At 46.5% G+C, this 18,459-nt stretch overlaps 1 protein-coding gene across 2 annotated transcripts in view; it reads left to right on the top strand.

The window, feature by feature from the left end:
* Positions 1-2,277: 2,277 nt before the first annotated feature.
* The window catches only part of DSP (desmoplakin), a gene marked incomplete at its 5' end in the record, with an annotated part of 45,944 nt that continues 29,762 nt past the window's right edge, over positions 2,278-18,459 (top strand). For both annotated transcript variants that reach the window (XM_080931939.1, XM_080931938.1), the window contains 3 exons: positions 2,278-2,474; positions 15,016-15,118; positions 17,615-17,763. In XM_080931939.1, the coding sequence (XP_080788065.1) occupies positions 2,278-2,474; positions 15,016-15,118; positions 17,615-17,763 (449 nt within the window). The remainder of the gene's footprint in view (positions 2,475-15,015; positions 15,119-17,614; positions 17,764-18,459) is intronic.

The raw sequence follows: 18,459 nt of genomic DNA, 5'->3' as shown, positions 1-18,459 counted from the left end.
CTAGAGGAAGATAAAGGAAATCAGGATCTTCCCAGACAGGCATGTTTGCTTAGTTTTAGAGCTACCAGTATTCTTGGGAAGACCTGGAGGAGAGCAAGATGCAGTGAGGTAAGTCAGGAAGCAGGGATGGCCACAAATCTACATCTGGTGGGTTGTGTTTTTCATGTCTTCCTCTGCTTTGTAGCTAGACTGACCAGCTGTGAGTCTGGGGAGGGGGGAGATTGGGCAGCCCCAGCTCTGGTGGAGGAGAGCATTTCTCGCTGAGGTGTTTCACAGATAAATGGGTTGTACCTAAGGTGAACTAGCAGGTCGACTGTGGGTTCTCTTCAGTATTGGAGAAAGGAGACCTCCAAATGGTTGAAATTGAGGTCCTACTATGGCATTTATGAGGACAGAGGCCGCGTGTTAGTCGTCATTGTCTTTTGCACAGTCTGACACAGGTCCGTCCATATGGTGTGTTATGGTTATTTGCTGGATAAACAAGACGCGTAAGATGGAAAGCATTCCGAATCAAATTCTGTGCATTATTTTCTGACGCCCCAAATGTCTCCTGGATACTAACTATGGGTTGTTTGTGTGGAGTCTGACTTTCGGATATGGATTCTCTTTCTTCACAAAGCACTTTTGTCTACATGCTTTCGGCCGGGTGAATCTGTTAATAGGAAATTGATGGTAGTAGAACGGTGGTTGGCGTTAGTGGGCGAGCTAACAGTGGCAAAGTGTCACCTCACTGTGCGCTTGACTTCTTGGACATAGGTCGGTCTGCTCTGGGCAACCAAGAAGCAGAAGTGCAAGTAAGATCTATCGTCAGAAATTGTCCCAAAGTTTGAAGTGTCTCTGCAGAGTTGGGTAGGACTCATATTTAGAAAGCTCCACTTCTTGACGCCAAGCCAATGTAGTCTGGAATTTACCTTTTGGGTTGCTTTAACCAGCTCATACACATTTGAGAAATACATTGTACAAACAGGAAAGCTAACAGACATAATTTAGAAAGATGAGAAATATTTATTACCAAGAGCTTTAAGTAGTGTTTACTAAAGAGCATTTAACACGGCCCCAAGTTATCTAAACAGCTTTTAGTGGCTAGTGTACAGGGGTCTGTATTTAAAGCCAGGTCACGGAGACTACGGGGTGCTGTAGATAGTTCTCATCTGCTAACAGGGAGTGGCTTTGGAACAAACAGTGGAATGTTCTGGCTGGGTGTTACTCATCTGGACCGGTATCTGTCCAGGGTTCTTGGGCTCAGAAAGGGACTCAAGTTGGGACTCAGGAGTCTACATGGGACAATTTCTCTGGGTTTGTGCTCTGGATTCTTTTACAGAAACGGAAAGCCTCATCTTGTTTCTGTTTCAGGCAAAGTCCTCCCATGAAGCCTAGACTATCCTTGAACTAGGTTCTGTTTCTGGAGTGGCAGAATTACAGGGCTACACCAGGTTGAAAAGTTGGGTCCTGTATTTTAAATCTTCACAGTGTCTTGTTGAAAGAAGTGTCAAAGGGAAAATAAACTGTAACTTATATTGTTCTGTCATCAGATGGAAAACAACAGAAGTGTCTCTATTCTCATGACAAATGATTTCTGGAGAAGCCCTTTTCTCGATTCTCTGTAAAATTAGTTTTTACACAACAGAAATCAAACTAGAAGCTTGTGTGGTTTCCTGGAATAAGCTAAAAGTCAGTATTTCACTAAAGTTGTCCCATGAAGTGGCCCTCCCAGACCACTTTATTACCGCCCTTTGGGGCGTAGGAAATTCCCCAAAGGTGTGCCACTGTGGCTGAGTTTGGCTCCTGGAGCCAGAAGCAAGTCCCCTAGGGTCGCGGCCCCCAGCGGGGGATCCAGTCGCCAGGTCTCCGCCCCTCGCCTGGGCTCAGGCTTCGGTGGCGCAGGGCGGAGTCGCAGGTTAAGGAGGGCGGCCCCAGGCGTCGGTGACACGGCGGGGGGTGGAGGGGAGGCGGCCGCACCTCGCCCTGGGAAGAAGCCGGCCAGGTGTGGCCTGGGAGCCTGGTGCCAGCGGGGAGGAGACTCGCGCCGCCTCGACCAACACCAACACCCAGGCGCGACCCAGCTCCTCTAAGCCCACGCTGCCCTCCGAGACACACACAGCTCCGCTCCGGTTCCCGCGCCCAGCCAGTCGCCGTCCCCGTCTCCGCCCTGCCGGAGCGCTGCGCCCCTGCCCGTCCTCCGCGCCCCGCGCTCCTCGCCGGGAGTCCCTCGCGTGCTCCGAGGCGACGCCTCGCCTATGCCGCGGCGCTGAGCGGCTCTCTTGAGTGACCGCCGACATGAGCTGCAACGGCGGCTCCCACCCGCGGATCAACACGCTGGGCCGCATGACCCGCGCGGAGTCCGGCCCGGACCTGCGCTACGAGATGACCTACAACGGTGGCGGCGGCGGCGGGGGCGGCGGCGGCGGCGGCACCAGCAGGATGTACTACTCCCGGCGCTGCACTGTCAACGACCAGAACTCCGACGGCTACTGGTGGGTACCCGCCCGCCGCCACCTAGCTCAGGCTGGGACCTTGGGCTAGGGAGTGACCCGCCTCCTGGGCCGACCAGAAAAGCCAGGTCTAGGCCGAGGAAAGTGCTTTGCTCCGGGTCACGGAAGCGCAGGACCGGGTATCCCTACGCCCAGCGCTCGCCTCTGAGAACAGGGAGCGTGGGTGTGTGCCGGGACCCGGGCGACCGTCGTCCCGTGAGCCTGCGCACGGTCCCACGGTCCTCACCTCGCTTCTACCCTAGAAGCGGCTCCTTTCCGCCTCCACCGTGGAAGGGAGCAATGGACGGCTGGGACGCAGGTCTCTCCTTTGTCGTACCTCCCCGCACCCCCCCCCCCACACACACACCGGTTGTCCCCTGAAAGGTGGACCGGGCTGTGATTGCCTTTGTCCCAGCTGGCAGGTGGGAGGTCAGGCAAGGCGTAGCTGTGGCCACCAAACCCAGTTTGCGAACTAATGAAAAGTAAAACTTGTGAAGGGGTGGAGTCACCTTTGCTGCCAGGTGGCCTCGGAGGGACTCGGGGCTTGCAGCTCACGGTCACCCCAAGAGGACGGCAGCGGAGGCACTTAGATTACTTGGCCACGGGAGGGTGTTTGCATGGAAGTTGCGCCCTCCGCCCGCCCTGAGACTCTTCTGTCTCGCAAATGGGTTCCTTTCCAGGGATGGCCTCTGGGCGCGGGCTACGAGCTTGGCCTGAACAGGTCTGTTCCGCTCGCTCCCGGTTCCCCACTCTGGCCACTTGGTCACAGTGATCGCATCGGAGGCTCAGCACCTCTTAAAAAAATCGGCCTAGTCTCCTGGGTGGCTTTGTAGTGAGTCTCGGGGCTCAGTATTAGTCATCTCTTTGATCAGATAGAATGGGCTCAAGCTTTGCCCGAGAGGGTGACCCTGGAGAAAGCACTGTGGCGCCCAGGCGAAGGAGCCGAAGAGGAACCCAGGGCACGAAGGGCTGGGTCCTCTTCCCGGGATCGTCGGGTAGATACAGCGAGGGAGTCACTGGTGTGTGGGAGAAGGTAATGAGCATCCTTTCACACAGTCCCCACTGCTGCTCTCTGTAAGCCCACGAGGGCCGTGAGACTTTTGCGACCCGCCCCTTCCCAGCCCAACCCTAGTCTCGCCTCTGGAGGCGGCCGCCCCACTACCTTAATACTTTCAGCGCAGTGGCCTCAGGCGGAGGAGGAGAAACGTAATGGCTCCAGTAGAGTTTTGTTTTGCAAGCAGTTTTAGGGACCGGACAGTCCTTCCGGTTGCAGCCTGTTTTCTGTTTACATTTATTTATTTATTTAGCATCGGGATGGCTTTTCTCTTACATTATTAAAGATCTTTGTTTTCTTAACAAATTGCGCACCGGGATTTTGACGAACGATTGTGTATGGTAACACTGAATTTAAAAACCTGGTTTTGAAGTATATTTTAAAATTTGGCGAGCCACCTAAATCTCAAATTTACTTTCCTGTCTTGGCCTTCCTGGAATTCAGTAGCCCATTCTTTTCAATGTGAGGATTACATAAGGAAAGTCTGGATCAGAATATGGGAGGATTCTTGAGTAGTTCTTTTCAACACTTTATGAACCAAGTTATTGTTATTATTAACCGTATTATTTAGCCTGCTTCTACCTGCCTAGGTTTTTTATCTTTTGTTATTTTTGCTTTATTGGGAACCAAACCCAAGGTCTCACACACAGTAGGCAACTGTTCTACTCCTGACCTACACCCCCCAGCCCTCTTAAATTGACAACCGTCCGTGCCTAGAAATTGGTTAATTCACTTCCTTGGTTCCTTATAATCTTATAGAGAAGTAATAATTTTAATTTATTCATTGATATGTGAGCTATGTAAAGATACGGGTATTAGGATTCTTCCCTAAAACATTTAATTTGGAGGGAAAAAAATCCTGATTTTTTTCCCTGTTCTTCAATATTTCTGTGTACCCCCCCCCAAAAAAAAAGTGTTTATAAACCTGCCAAGCTTTCTATCTTCTGGAAAGGAGGACAGACAGAAGTGGAAAATGACCTCACTGTGAGAAAGGATTTTTTTCCCTTAAGGATTGGTGTTGGTCAGTGGCCCTGCAGGAGGTCAGGGGTGGCCGGTGACTCAGAGGCTGTCATTCTCTTGAAACCCAGGTGATAGAGTCCCCTCCCCCCAAGCCTGTTGGGCTTGTTCTATGGCTGCTCTATAGAAAATGGCCCATGAATGCTGAGTTCTGCATTTTCAGTTCCTGGAGACTAAGTGGAGAGTCAGACCCTGTGCCCGGACCTGTTTTTCTGGTAGCATTTTAGCTTTGTGTGGAGGGAGTTGTTTGCTCCTCACTCATCTCTTAGGTCTTGCAGAAGCAGGAGGCCCTGTCTGCCCAAGAGAGCTGGGGACCTCTGCTAAGTGAATGGCTAAATAGTATTTATGTTTTTCCCCCCTCCTCTCTCCACAAAAATCAGTGAGGAAACTAATAGTTAAGTTTTAACTTATTTGAATCTATGGATTGAGTTGATACAAACGAAATTGTTTTTTAAATAGGTGTGTGTAACTCTTCTTTATGTAAACCAGTGTAAACCAGTCTCTGAGGAGAAATCACCACGAAGTGTGTCTCCTATGTCTTTTTTCCCCACATCTTACTCTTGGCCATTTCAGAACAGTTTGAGATCACATTAACATTGCAATGCCGCCCCCCCCCCCCCCCCAGCTCCACCTACCCTGTGTGTCTTTATTTTAGGTTAGATGGGATCTACAACCACTCTAACTTTTCCTTGTGTTTCACTTAAGAAATAGTAAGTATTACAGGCTTGGTAATATTAAAGGATGAAGTTTGAAAAGAAACTTTAGATTTTTTTTTCTTGTATAAGATACCATATTAATGCTCATTTCAGCGAAGGCAGAATTTCTATAGTCTTATTCTTGTAGCTAACATAAAATACTAATCACCAAACTGTTTTTGTCACTCAGCTCTTCCACCAGCCAAAGTGTAGATTTTTGTAGAAGGATTCAAAGAGGTAGGCATTAAGCTTCAGAAATATGTGGCTGTAATGTTAAGGCTTATTCTTGTCCAGACCTCATTATTTCAAAACTGAAGTAGGGGCTAAGACTATACTCAAGAGAAGGGCCCTTTCATAGCACACTGCATTCTCAGCAGAGCAAAACAAAATAATAATAATAATAATAAAGTCAGAACCAGCAAGAGCAAGCCTCTAAACTTCAGAGTGAATAGAACCTTAAGGACTGTGCGGTCTCGCCCAGCTCTCCCCGCATTGACTTCTAGACTGGACAGACCTGCTGCTACCTTTAATATATGTAAAATCCCATGTCTTTTCATTGACCTAGCAAGCATCTTCTGAGCATGTGCTGCATACATGCATGGAGTTTATGGAAAGTCAAGGTGGAAGACAAAAAAATCTGAGAGGAGTGTATGCTCTTAGACCAAACACACATACACACTCACACACCACACACACACACACACACACACACACACACACACACCACACACACACACCACACACATAACACATGTAGGCGGTGGGTAGATAGCTTCAAAGATTTCACAAGTAGAGATAGCACCTGTCATGGAGGCATTAGTAAGACTTTTTTTTTTTTAAGTGGTGTTTACTTTGTGTAGTAATTCAGCTGAAATACAAGGATGCACAAGAACACAGGGTGGGGAAGTTCAGGAGGTGTGTAGCATGGGCTCCTTGGGGAACATTCGCTGAAAAGTGGAGAGCAGTAAGAAAGGGAGGAAGGTCTTGGGAAAGCTTGGTGGAGAGGCTTGGCTAGCAATGGTCCCTGGCAGGTTTTCATTGCCACCAAAGTCTCCTCCATTCCAGGGTGTGGGGAGAGAGCTGTGGTCAGCAGGGTGACAGCTCTGTGGAGGGTCCATGCCTAGAAATCTGAGTGAGATGGCCATTACTCCACCGCAGGAGGATGATGGGAAAGTCTGGGCGTGGCAAGTACAGTGGGATGAGAAAGTAGACACTGCCCAGGTGCGCAGACAGCTTCGGCCAACACCTGACTGTGAGATGTTAAGAGTCTGAGGCCACCCGGAGCTCAGAACCTAGGTAACTCAGGATACATGTTGAAACAATGGCAAAATAAGATTCAGGCAAATTCAATACAAGGCAGATAACACTGGCATTGTTATTAAACCTGGGTAAATTGTATACTTTATAAAATGTCTCATCCATGGTTAATGATAGTTCTCATCCCCTGCCAGACACCTGTGATAAATCAGATATTATGCAAAACTCACGTAATTTCATCCCTCATAACCAACATCTCAATTTACAAATGGGAAACTGAGGTTAAAATAGTTTAAACAAAACAAAACAAACAAACAAAGAACCCACTTTGCCCAAAGTCTCATAGCTAACACATGGTTGAATTTATTATTCAGGTTATCATACCATCTGAGAAAAGCTCTGTTGTTAGAACTCATCTTCTGTATTTGAGAACCTTTTTCTAGCCAGTGCAACTCTTTACTTGATTGTAACTCTGTTGCAGCCTCATTCTGCATTTGGTGAGATAGTATTTCCTGATGCATTGCTTTATTTTGTTAATACTCTTAGAAAGAGTTTCATGTGCTTAGAAAACCCCACCCAACATGATTCTGTATTACGTAGACTAATTGTTGATTCTGTATTATGCTGTCTGATTGCTATTTAATAGGATAAAATAGCTTTTGACTATAGTTTATTTATTTTTCTAAACCTGGGCTTGGTTTCATTGTGGTTCCGGATTGAAATGTCTTGGGAAGAGATAATGCTGATGTTCTGATGTCTCAGTGCTGACTTCCTAAGGTGGAGCAAAGAGAACTTGGGTGTGACTTCGAGAGTCCAGCTTTACTTGGGTAACCAGTCTTTCCAGATGAGAAACTTCTAGAAGAATTTTAGAAGTGTTTCAGTCTGTGGGAGTAGCTGAGAGCTCTGCCCCTGTGCAGCCTTTCTCCTTCTCCATCCTACTGGGTCCCAGTGGCCCTGACTCTTAAAAACTGAGAATGGTTAATGGTGATGCTGGAGTTGAAGCCATAACCCCAAAGATTCCAAGACAATGAGCCACCATTGGAAGCCACATCCTAAAATAATGCAAGTTCAGACCCGCAATTTATATCTCACCAAAGACAGGTTGGGTTCGAAGGCTTCACATACTTTGCAACCATGAAGGAGAACTACATTTCATCAAGATGAGGGCCTTTTAGTGAGGAGCAGCAGCAAACGGGTGGAAGTTTTGCTTGGAAACAAGATTTTTGACAAACAGACACCCCATCTGGCTTTATCTGCCATCTGGGGGAAGAAAAAGGATGTTTTTAGGAACGACAGGACAATGTGTAGATCCTTTTATTTTTTTATTTTTTGAGATCCAGTAAAACAAGTGTAAATTTTTGCTTAGGAAAATATTTCAAAACAGTTCTTTGTTTTGGCACTGAATTTGTTAGAAGCAAATATTTTGGTGACATTTCTACTAAACAATAAAAATAAGTAAGGAAGACATCTTTCTGAGTTTTCTTACTCCTTTAAGAACTTTTTACACTGCTAAATTTGCCCGAAAGAGTGCTTTTTAGTCTTACAGGACTCCTGAAAATGCCCCATACATTATACCGAGTCTGTACCTTACCCCCTCCCTTTAAAATATACATTTATTTTAATCGCTACACTGCAGCATAAAATAGTATGTATTCACAAATACCCTGCCAAATTTTAATGTATGAGCCCACAATCATATCTTTGATTTCTTTCCCTTAGGTCTGGGTCTACGTCTTTTGCATACTGTCCTTAAAATGATAGCTTGGGGCGAAGACCGAATTCACAAAAAGGAAATGTCAGACAGCAGCTGGTGCAGACAGAACTGCCGGGGTTTACTTCTTCAGTGCTCTGTAGACCTAACTGCACACTGCAGCCTCACCCCACCCCTGAGGGGGGTGTTCCCACCTGTTGGGAGTGTAGGCAGTCTGGCAGACACCCTCAGTGTCACTCCAGCATGGTTAAAGTCACAGACTGTACAGCTGGGAGTGAGCTCCACTGTGCCAGCATAGCCAGTTTGTCCCTTCATCTGCAACAGCCACCCAGCATATGGAATACTACCACCACGTTTTTGTTTGTTTGTTCATTTGTTTTCCAAGACAGAGTTTCTCTTTGTGTAGCTCTAGTTGTCCTGGAACTAGCTCCGTAGACCAGACCAGGCTGGTCTCAAACTCACAGAAATCCGCCTGCCTTTGCCTCCCCAGTTCTGGGATTAAAGGTGTGCACCACCACTGGGCCACAGTTCTTATACTGAGACACAATGTAAGGTCAGAGGGGACCTGCCCATCTACATCTGTAGGGAACAAGACCTTTATCCACCCATTTGAATGGGACCAGCCACTGGGATGGGTGTACTCCGAGGCTGCGCTCCTAAATCAGGGCGACCAGTTTAATGTCATCAAATGGCCATGTGGTTGCCTTTGGTTTTCTTCTCATTTACTGAGCCAAACATCCGGGTCCTGGACACCTGCAGTGTGCAGAGCTGTATGTTGTTAGGTGTGTGTAGGAGGGGAATATGAAGACACTGTGGGGTAGCCACACCTGTGTGTAAGTAAGTCCAAGAGAAGTGGGGGCAGAGGGAGCAGGAAAGCCCTGGGGAAGAGGGGTAGTTGGCATTGGGCCAGCCAGCAACTCACTCTTCTGATGGCTAGGGTGTTTAGTGAGTCAACCTTAACGTGAAGTAAAATTAGACTTTCCTTTTTTTCCATTTTCCTTAAGATTCTTAAAAAGAACCTAACAATGTATGACAAACAAAAGACACTTTAAAATTATAATGATGAGAACATTATGTATTTATAAATTCCAACAGACATTAAATGTGGTGTTTTTGGGGGGGGGGCATTGTTCAATGAGCCTGAATACAGAGAGACATTTACCTTCATTTTGGGCACACATGCATGACTCCAAACAGCATAAAGAAAGAAGGGAGAGAGGTGAAAAGAGAGAGGAAGGGAGGATTTAACCCATGGAAGACAATGTGTGCACATTGAAAAAAAACCCAGAAAGGCAGCATAGGTGTATAATGAGCGGTAAATGATATTGTGCAGTTATTTTGTGTAACAAAGCATTTTTACCTCACACTGTTGCATGCCTGTCTTCAAAGTTTTCTCTCTATACCATTCTGACAGCAGATGTTTAACAAATGCTTTAAGATGGCTCATTTTGGGGATATTTTTTATTTCTTAAAAAAGAATGTTATTTGAACACGCCGAGGTAAAATGTAGTTGGATGCTGTTCACAAAGATGATTGTGTGATCTGTTTTTGGGTTTAACTCTGGAAGGCGTTTTCCTTTTAGCCACCGATGAAGGGATCCTTTTACAAAAGCTTAGAGCAATTCTTGTTTAAACAAGTTTTAGAATGAATTAAAAAAAAAATGTTTGCACAGGCAGGTTCTGTGCGGGCTGAGTCATTTGTCTGAGTCTGAGGATAAAACAATGGGAGAAGAGTTGATCTTCCAAGGATAACTTTAATTGCCCAGGAATATCTATTAACGTCAGCTTAGAAGTCAATAGTCTTTTTTAACCGGAATGAGCTTTTCTCTCCTACCCAAAAGCCCTTTTAAAATATTCTCTGTCTATGAAGTCGCACACATTTTAAAATGGAGCCTTAGACGCTAGCTCGCTCGCTCAGTCCTGAGTGTGGTTTATAAACCTCCCACTTTGGGCTGGGAGTGAAGCTCAGCAGTCAGTGCTCGTCCAGTCCAGAGCCCGGGATAAATCCCACCACCACAGAAACTGGGTGTGGTGGCATAGCCTTGTCATTCTACCACTCAGAGGTGGAGGGAGGGGAACTGCAGGTCCAGCCTGGGTTACAGAGTAAGCTTGAGCCCAGGCTGGTGAGGGGAATGGATGTTTACCTAACTTACTTGATGATTGATCGCGGTTCAATTCCCAGTACAGAAAGAAAGTAGGAAAGGATGGAAGGAAGGAGAGAAAGAGAAAGCAGTGTGTTGTCTGAAGCCACTCCCCAGCACGCAGGAGGGATTTGCACACTCGGCGTGCTACGAAGATGGATGTCTGACCCAGTGGATTAAAATCCTGCACTTCTCGATTGAGCACAGTTGGTTCTGGGTCTAGAACCGCCTCTGGGGCCAAAACGTCAGGGTGGCTGCTCATTCTCCAGTTGCTGACCCCACGGCGGGAATCTGTCCTTCGAGGTGCGCAGAGCCAGTGTGTGCCCAGTTTTCCCTCTGACCTCACTCTGTTTCTTTCCAAAGTGCTCTTGGCTGCACCTCAGCTGGAACTGGGTTTTAAAGGTGAAGACAGGATAAGCAGGCTCTGAGAATGAGATGTCTGAGCTCTCTCTGGTACCCATGGTTTCTCCTCCGTTGCCTTTGGTCAACCACTGTCCAAAAATACCAAGTGGACATTAGGCAGGAGTGGGGGCTCAGGCCTGTGATCTGAACACTGGGGCATAGAGGCAGGTTACCCTTAGCCACAGGTCCAGTGTGAAGCCAACTTGGGAACATGAGATATTGTCTCAAAAGTAAATAAATAAATGAGGTAAGGGGATTGGGTCACTCTTGTAATCTTAACACTGAAAAGACTGAGGCAGGAGGAATGCTCTGATAGTTGGAGGCCAGCCTAGGCTACATATTAAATCCTGTCTCAAAAGCAAAAAACCTGGATAAATCTAAAGATAAACATTCAGAAATTTGAAATGCCCTTTACTATACTATATTGTTATATGTGTTCTATATTAGTTTTAGTCTGCTATTGTACTTAATTTATAAATTAAAACATCACCACACACACACATACACACACACACACACACACACACACACACACACACACACACACACACAAATAGGGGAAAACAATATCTTTTCAGTACTGAGGAAATAGATTTTTAATACTATAGTAGAACAGGATTCACCCGGCTTGGTGGCTGAAATTCAGCACTCAGGAGGCCAACACTGGAGTACACGAGTTTCAAGTCATCCTGGTGACAGAGTTCTGGGCTAGTCTGTGCTATAGAGTGAGATGCTTCTTCAACAACACATAGATTTCAAGGTTTCAGACATGCTGTGGAGAGTCTTAGCATTCAGCCACTTAGGTAAGGGTGAGATGTTAAATCAGACAAGTAGCAATGGCGGAGGCTCTTACTTTCATTATTCAATCTAGTCCTTTTTCCAGTCTTAAAGAAACTTGATTTGTGTGTGCCTCTCTTCATCTACTAAGAAGCAGCAAAAACACAGGGTTAGTGTATCCAACATGGGTACACGTGAGCACGTGCCAGGCCGTTAGTAAAGGCCTGTTAGTAAAGAATAGTCAGATATGTGTGGGTAGGGAGAGGAAAAGATGTCTTGTTTTCTGTCAGATCAAATAGATCTCTAGTGATAGATCTTTCTTCCAAAACCAGGAGAATCTAACAAGGGGGGTCAGCCCCCAATGCCCTGACCAAGTGTGTGGCTGTCCCAGTTCCCTCTCCCTGGAGGCAGCTCATCTCTGTCCACTCACATCCTCTAGTAATGGGGTTTCAGGAGTTCCAGACTTAAGTTTTATTATTCAAATAATTTCACCTTGTAAATTGACTTAAAATGTGTGTGACATTTTGGATATGTTTATTCACAAATGAATTAGAACTTCCTGCCTCTGTGTATATGTGGTCTCTGTGTATGGGGTAAGTGTGTGTGTGAGTGTGTGTGTGTGTGTGTGTGTAGTGTGAATGTATTTGTATGTGTGTATGTGTGGTATGAGTGTGTGTGTGTGTATATGTGGTATGGGAGTGGTTGGTGTGAGTGTGTGTGTGTGTGGTATGTGGATGTGTCTGTATGTGTGTGAGTGTGTAGTGTGTGCATATCTGTGTATGGGTTGGTATGTGTGGGATGCTGGGATTTGAACCCATGGTCTTGCTCTAGTTAAGCACATTCTTTACCAGCTAAAGTTGCTGTTTTATCCATTTTTATTCTGAAATAGATTTTGATTTACAGGAAAGTTGCCAAGCTGGTGCAAAGTTCTTACACACGCTATACCCTAAAGCCCTTAGTTGTCTTTCCTATGGCTCAGTCTTTAGCCTGGCACACTTTGTTAGATCTGTTAAGAAAGCCTGGCTTTCATTGTGTGGAGAGATAACTCTTTCATTCATGTACTCAGAACTGGCATTCTGTGTGGACAGCACCACCTGAGTCACCTTGCTGAACAGAACTTTCCAAATGTTTCACAAGGTCTCTACCTTTCAATGAAGAAACCAGGCTGGCTGTGCAGGAAGCTGAGGCAGGAGGATTGCTATGACAATGAGGCCAGCCTGGGCTACATTGTAAGTGAGACTATGTGAACCATGGAGTGAAACTTTGTCTCAAATAACCAAAAGAATAATAGGGGGAAAAAAAGAAAAATAAAAAAACAAATTGTAATTATACAAGACTTTCCAATTCCCTCTTTTCTTTCTTTTCTACCCCCTCCCTTCTTTATGTAGAATCTCACTGATGCCCAGCTTGGCTTTGAACTCCTGAACTCGAGCCATCTTCCCACCCCAGCCTCCCAAAAGACCTTCCTGATTTCTTATTTACCCTAGAATTCTTGATAAGTTTCCCGTGTCTCTACATTTTTCTTCTTGTTTCTTACATTTCCTTCTGCTTTCTGGCAGGTACATTGGGAAAGTGTTGTAAGGCCGCTGGAATGCTGTACAAGTTAGGACAACAGATGTAGTCTTGTCTGTGTCCCAGCGGGCTGGGAATCATGCCAGATTCCCTGTGCGATGCTGAGCGGAAGCGAGACTGCTCGCGCTCATAGGCAGGAGTCCGAGAAGCTGCCCAGGTTTTGACAGGTGGACGATCAGGCAGTGTGCTGCCTGGGCCTGTCTCAAGGAGCCAGTGTCGTCATTTGGGAGTGGTTCCCAGGGAAGGCTGGGATCCTCACCCACATCCAGCTAGTGCCGGCTTGTTGGGGAACCTTACTTGCAGGGAGGAACCCCAAATAAGTGGCAGAAAAAAAAGAAAGAAAGAAAGAAAATGCTTTCCTGTGGTGTGGTAATGATGTAGTCAGGCACTGTGGGAGAGGTTCCCACATCCATGTGGGCCTCCTCATCTGCGTACGGTACAGCTATTGCTTTCTTAGCTTTCTTTAAAACATACAAGGTAGTGTGTTAAGAGCACCAATTGGTCTCCCAGAGGACCTAAGGTCAGTCCCCAGCATCAGTGTTGGGCAGCTCACAATCACCTGTAAGACCAGCTCCAGGGGGTCAGATGTCCTCCTCCTTCCTCAGCCTACACTCAAGGGCACAGACACACACCCATCCACATAGGTTAAAACAAAATAAACCTGAAGACATAGAAGGACACACACAGTTCGGGTTGATAGAGGGACATCAAACTGATAGAAGCAGACTGGCCCCAGAGCTGGTAAAGGATCAAGCACCTCTAAAGCCCTATAGGGACATTTGTTTAAAGTATGTGCATACATATTCAGGTATCCTCGGATACCTTGGATGCCAGGCCGCCCATTCCCCCGATCCCCTGGGATTGGAGTTACAGACACTTCATGGGGGAGCTGCACAGAGTGGGTGCTGGGAACCGAATCCGGGTCCTCTGTGAGACTAGCGCAGGTGCTTAACCAGTAAACTCACACTCCACCCCCAAGTTCAGCATCATCTAGTATGTTCATCTGACTGACCTTCTTATATTAAACATACATTGATGTGCCTTACATCTCTGTTAAACCACGCTGCAGTAGGCAGGGCTGCAGCTTGATTTATAACCATCAAATTAAGAACATAGGACCAGCCTCCTTGTGGGAAGAAACTTCTGCTCAAGAGCTGTTCCGTCTCTTTCCTCATACTGAGATTTCCTTGCTCTTACCGCCTCTCGATGTGACTGGGGAAAGTGTTTTCTTGTCTTATTTCTGTAGTATTAGCCTTGCTTTTGTCTCCTGTGCCTGGATTTGCTAGTGGCATCTCTGTGCTCTGTGCTTGCCATAGAAGGACATGTTTTGGGGACTTGACTGTTGGGAGGGAGGAGGGGTGACAGACAGGCCAGATTAGATCACTGGCTGCCGTCACTGGCCATGTGCTCCTGAGGGAAAATTGCTTTGAAGGACATTCTGGGGTTAATCAATGAGATTTTGGTAGCACGCCAAGTTTCTGCTTGTGAGGCAGAGACACTCTATGAGTTCGAGGCCAGCCTGGTCTGTGGAGTGAGTTCCATGCCAGCCAGGGATACACAAAGAAACAATGTCTCAAACAAAGGAAACAAAAGTGCTATAGGTTGGAAAATAGTATGATATCCATTTACGTTTCCCTGACTTGGATAATTGTCCTATAGTTATGCAATTAGGTTGTCTTCACTCTCAGGAAATAAATGCTGAAATACTTTGGTGTGAAAGGTTGCTGTCCTTGTCAAATGGGTCAGGAACAGGTGACATAGCCACACACACTCACTGGGGTGACATCACCATGTGAACAACGTGGCGTCCAAGGTCACAGGACTAATTTTGTGTCACTTTTGCAGCCCATGTGAAAAAGTTTGACATTACTTTTAAATCAATAAAAGTCATCTCATGTCTGGATTCCTTGTCTCCACAGTCAAACCGGCACCATGTCCAGGCATCAGAACCAGAACACTATCCAAGAACTTCTACAAAACTGCGCAGACTGTCTGATGCGGGCGGAGCTGATCGCCCAGCCGGTAAGCTCCCTCCCTTCTCGTCTGACCCTTGCCCGCTCTGGTTTCTGGGGAGCTCAAGCCCTCATCGAAGGCTGCGCGTGTTTGGGCCTCTCCCATCATTAGCGTCTAGCAATGGTCCTTTCAGAGCAGTCAGACAGGGGTATTATCTTTATCTATTTTCTGTTGCTAATAACAACACCACAGACTGGGGAACTACAAAGAAGGGAGGTTTGTTTTGGCTCATGGTCCTGGCCCAGACTGAAGGCAGCATCTGGCAATGACCTTCTTCTTGGCAGAGTCCCCAGGTGGCAGAAGGCATCACATGGTAACAGACAGAGCACGCAACACTCTAGCCAAGTTGGCTTTTATAACAGACCCACTAGATAGATAACCTATTCATCCACCAATCACTTGATTTGATTAGTCACCTATTAAAGTTCTCCCCCATCCCACTCTCTTGGTTTTTTGAGACAGTTTCTCTGTGTCATAGCCTTGGCTGTCCCAGAAGCCACTCTGTAGCTCAGGCTGGCCCTGAACTCACAGAGCCCTGCCTGCCTCTGCTTCCTGAGAGCTGGCATTAATTAGCCTCACCACACCCAGCAAGTTCTCATTTAAGAAATTCTTTTAACTTCTATTTTTCTGTGTTTGGGTGTTTTGCCTGCATGTATGTTTGTGCTCCACATGCCTGATACCTCCTGAGGGCAGAAGAGGGTGTCAGATCCTTTGGAAATTTAGGTGGTGCCGAGCAGCTCTGTGTGTGCTGGGAATCGACCCTGGGTCTTCCAGAAGAGCAGTGTGTTCAATTAACCACTGAGCCATCTCTCCAACCCTAAGTCCTTTTAAAGTGCTTGGAGGTCTTACAGTGGCTCTGAGTTTTCTAAAAGCTGACCAGAGAATGGAGGGGTGGTGGTTACCTTTTCTGTCTTCTGCCCGAGTGACCACATGTTTTCAGTGCTTGAATTGTGATCTCTTCTCTCCAGGGTTGACAGTCATGCTTGGGTTATATCTAGAACCTGCCACAATGCAAATGTTTTAACCCAGAGCATGTATTTATCTATCTATCTATCTATCTATCTATCTATCTATCTATCTATCTATCTATCTATCTATTTATTTATGGAAGATTATCTTAATGTTCTAATTTCTTAACTTAAATACTGTGTAGATTCTCATGGTCCCCATGTAAAAGAATAGGCTGACACACGTTGAAGATCATAGCCAGCACTTGGGAAGCAGAGGCAGGAAGATCCTAAGTTTGAGGCCAGCCTGAACTGCATAGTGAAACTCTACCAAAGAACCAGAAGAGGGTATAGAGAAGGAGAGAGGGGGGAAGGAGGACAATACATATTTTTAGTTGGTGGTAAAAGGGCGTGGGGGTCAGTTTGATACATACTCTAACTCCTCCCATACCTGCTGGACTCCTTCATCCAAAGCAGGCATCTCTTAGCGTAGGACACACGTGCAGGCCCGGGTGTAGTTTATGGTGGCTGTGGGTACCAAGTACTGATGGGGGTGCTGGGGAAGTGGTGTCATGTCTGTTAACACGTCTGTGTATAGAGCTAGGGTTCACTTGGCTACAGCCAGAGGAGAGAGAACAGCAAGTGGACAGGGTCGGGGGTGGGGGGTGGTGCAGATGCCAAAGGGCACCAAGGCAGCAGAGCATCTTTTGTTTAGCAACAGCAGTGTGAAGGAGAGACTCACAAGAAGATACAAAGCTGTATAGCTCCGTCCCATATTCCTGTCACTGAGCCCCCATTGGTGACATCTGACATAACTGTAGTATGTCATTTTGCTTTCTTAAAAAAGTGGAAAAGTTATGTTCACACACACACACACACACACACACACAAAATAGATACATAACTTAAAATATTCGGAACTGTTTTCTTTTTATTACATGTAGTGTGTGTGTATGCACCCTTGTGCGCACACATGCTGTGTATTATGAGTGAGTGACTTGCCAGAGGATGCATGTGGAGGTCAAAGAACAATTTCAGGGGCTGGAGAGATGGCTCACTAGCTAAGAGTACTGACTGAGTTCAATTCCCAGCAACCACATGGTGGCTCACAACCATCTGTAATGAGATCTGATGCCTCTTCTGGTGTGTCCGAAGACAGCTACACTGTACTCATATACATAAAACAAACAATCCTTTAAAAAAAAGGGGGGGGGTTGTTCTCTCCTTCCACCCTGTGGGCCCTGGGCATCAGACTCTGATCACCAGCCTGGTGGCGAGTACTGAGCTATTTCACTAGCCCTGTTTCTGTTTGTTTGCTTGCTTTTAAGACAGCATCTCTCTGTGTAGTACAGGCAGGCCTCAAACTTCTGATCCTCCTGCCTCAGCCTCCAAAGGTGTGGGGTTACAGGTGTGTCCCACCATGTGCTCAGTACAATTTGAAGTCTGATGAGGGGGTTGGTGCTATCTGCCACGTGACAGTAGGTTTGCTTTCACTGATACACATGAGATTTTTTCCCCGTACAGTCTTAAGTATTTTTATGCCAATTCTTGCTGCTAGGAGCTGAAATTCGGAGAAGGAATGCAGCTGGCATGGAGCAGAGAGCTGGATGAATACTTCACACAGGCCAATGATCAGATGGAAATCATAGATGGCTTGATCCGGGAGATGAGGCAGATGGGCCAGCCCTGTGATGCGTATCAGAAAAGGTACTGCCTGAGAGCATAGATCGGGACCCCAGCAGGTGATCTCAGGCTTTTTCCAGAGGAAGCACACATATTCCCCAAGAACAATCCCCTCACTTGGGATTTTTGCAGCTTTATCCAGTTTAGATATAAAACTGCAAACTTCATCTTTCGTGGGCTCCCCCTCCCCCAGAGATGCTATAAGAATGAAATAGACCTGCAAAAAATGACCACTCACAAAACTCTAGCTCTTCCTGGAGCGGCAGCAGAGCCCTGGGTCCTGGGTGTTTGGGAAGTCAAGGCAGGAGAATCAAAAATGCAAGGCCTGCCTGGACAATTTAGTGAGATTTCATCTCAAACTTAAGTAATTGTGTGGTTTTTGGCGTGAAAGAAGGACAACGGTGGTGGCAGAGTACTTGCGCGGCATGCAGGAAGCCTTGGGTTCAGTCCCCAATGCTGTAAAACATCCAGGATGGTTTAAAGATGGGTCTCAAGCCCTCCCTCCATTTAGGCAGCAGCAGAGGCCTCTGGTGTAGCATCTGCCTTTTCAGGAGGCTAACATCAAGCTTTATTTAACCAGTGAGACCCTTGGAGCTGACCACTTTCCAGCAGAGATGTGTGGTCTGAATTTGCTCTTATGCCTCTAGAGAGAGAAATTCCCAGGATGAACCTTAAGAGAAACTGAGTGGCTGCCAGGTTTAGCAAAGACAATCTTACTTA

Source organism: Micromys minutus (genome assembly GCF_963924665.1).
Source record: "Micromys minutus genome assembly, chromosome: 1".
Taxonomy (NCBI): Eukaryota; Metazoa; Chordata; class Mammalia; order Rodentia; family Muridae; genus Micromys; species Micromys minutus.
This window is presented reverse-complemented; position numbering and strand designations above follow the sequence as displayed.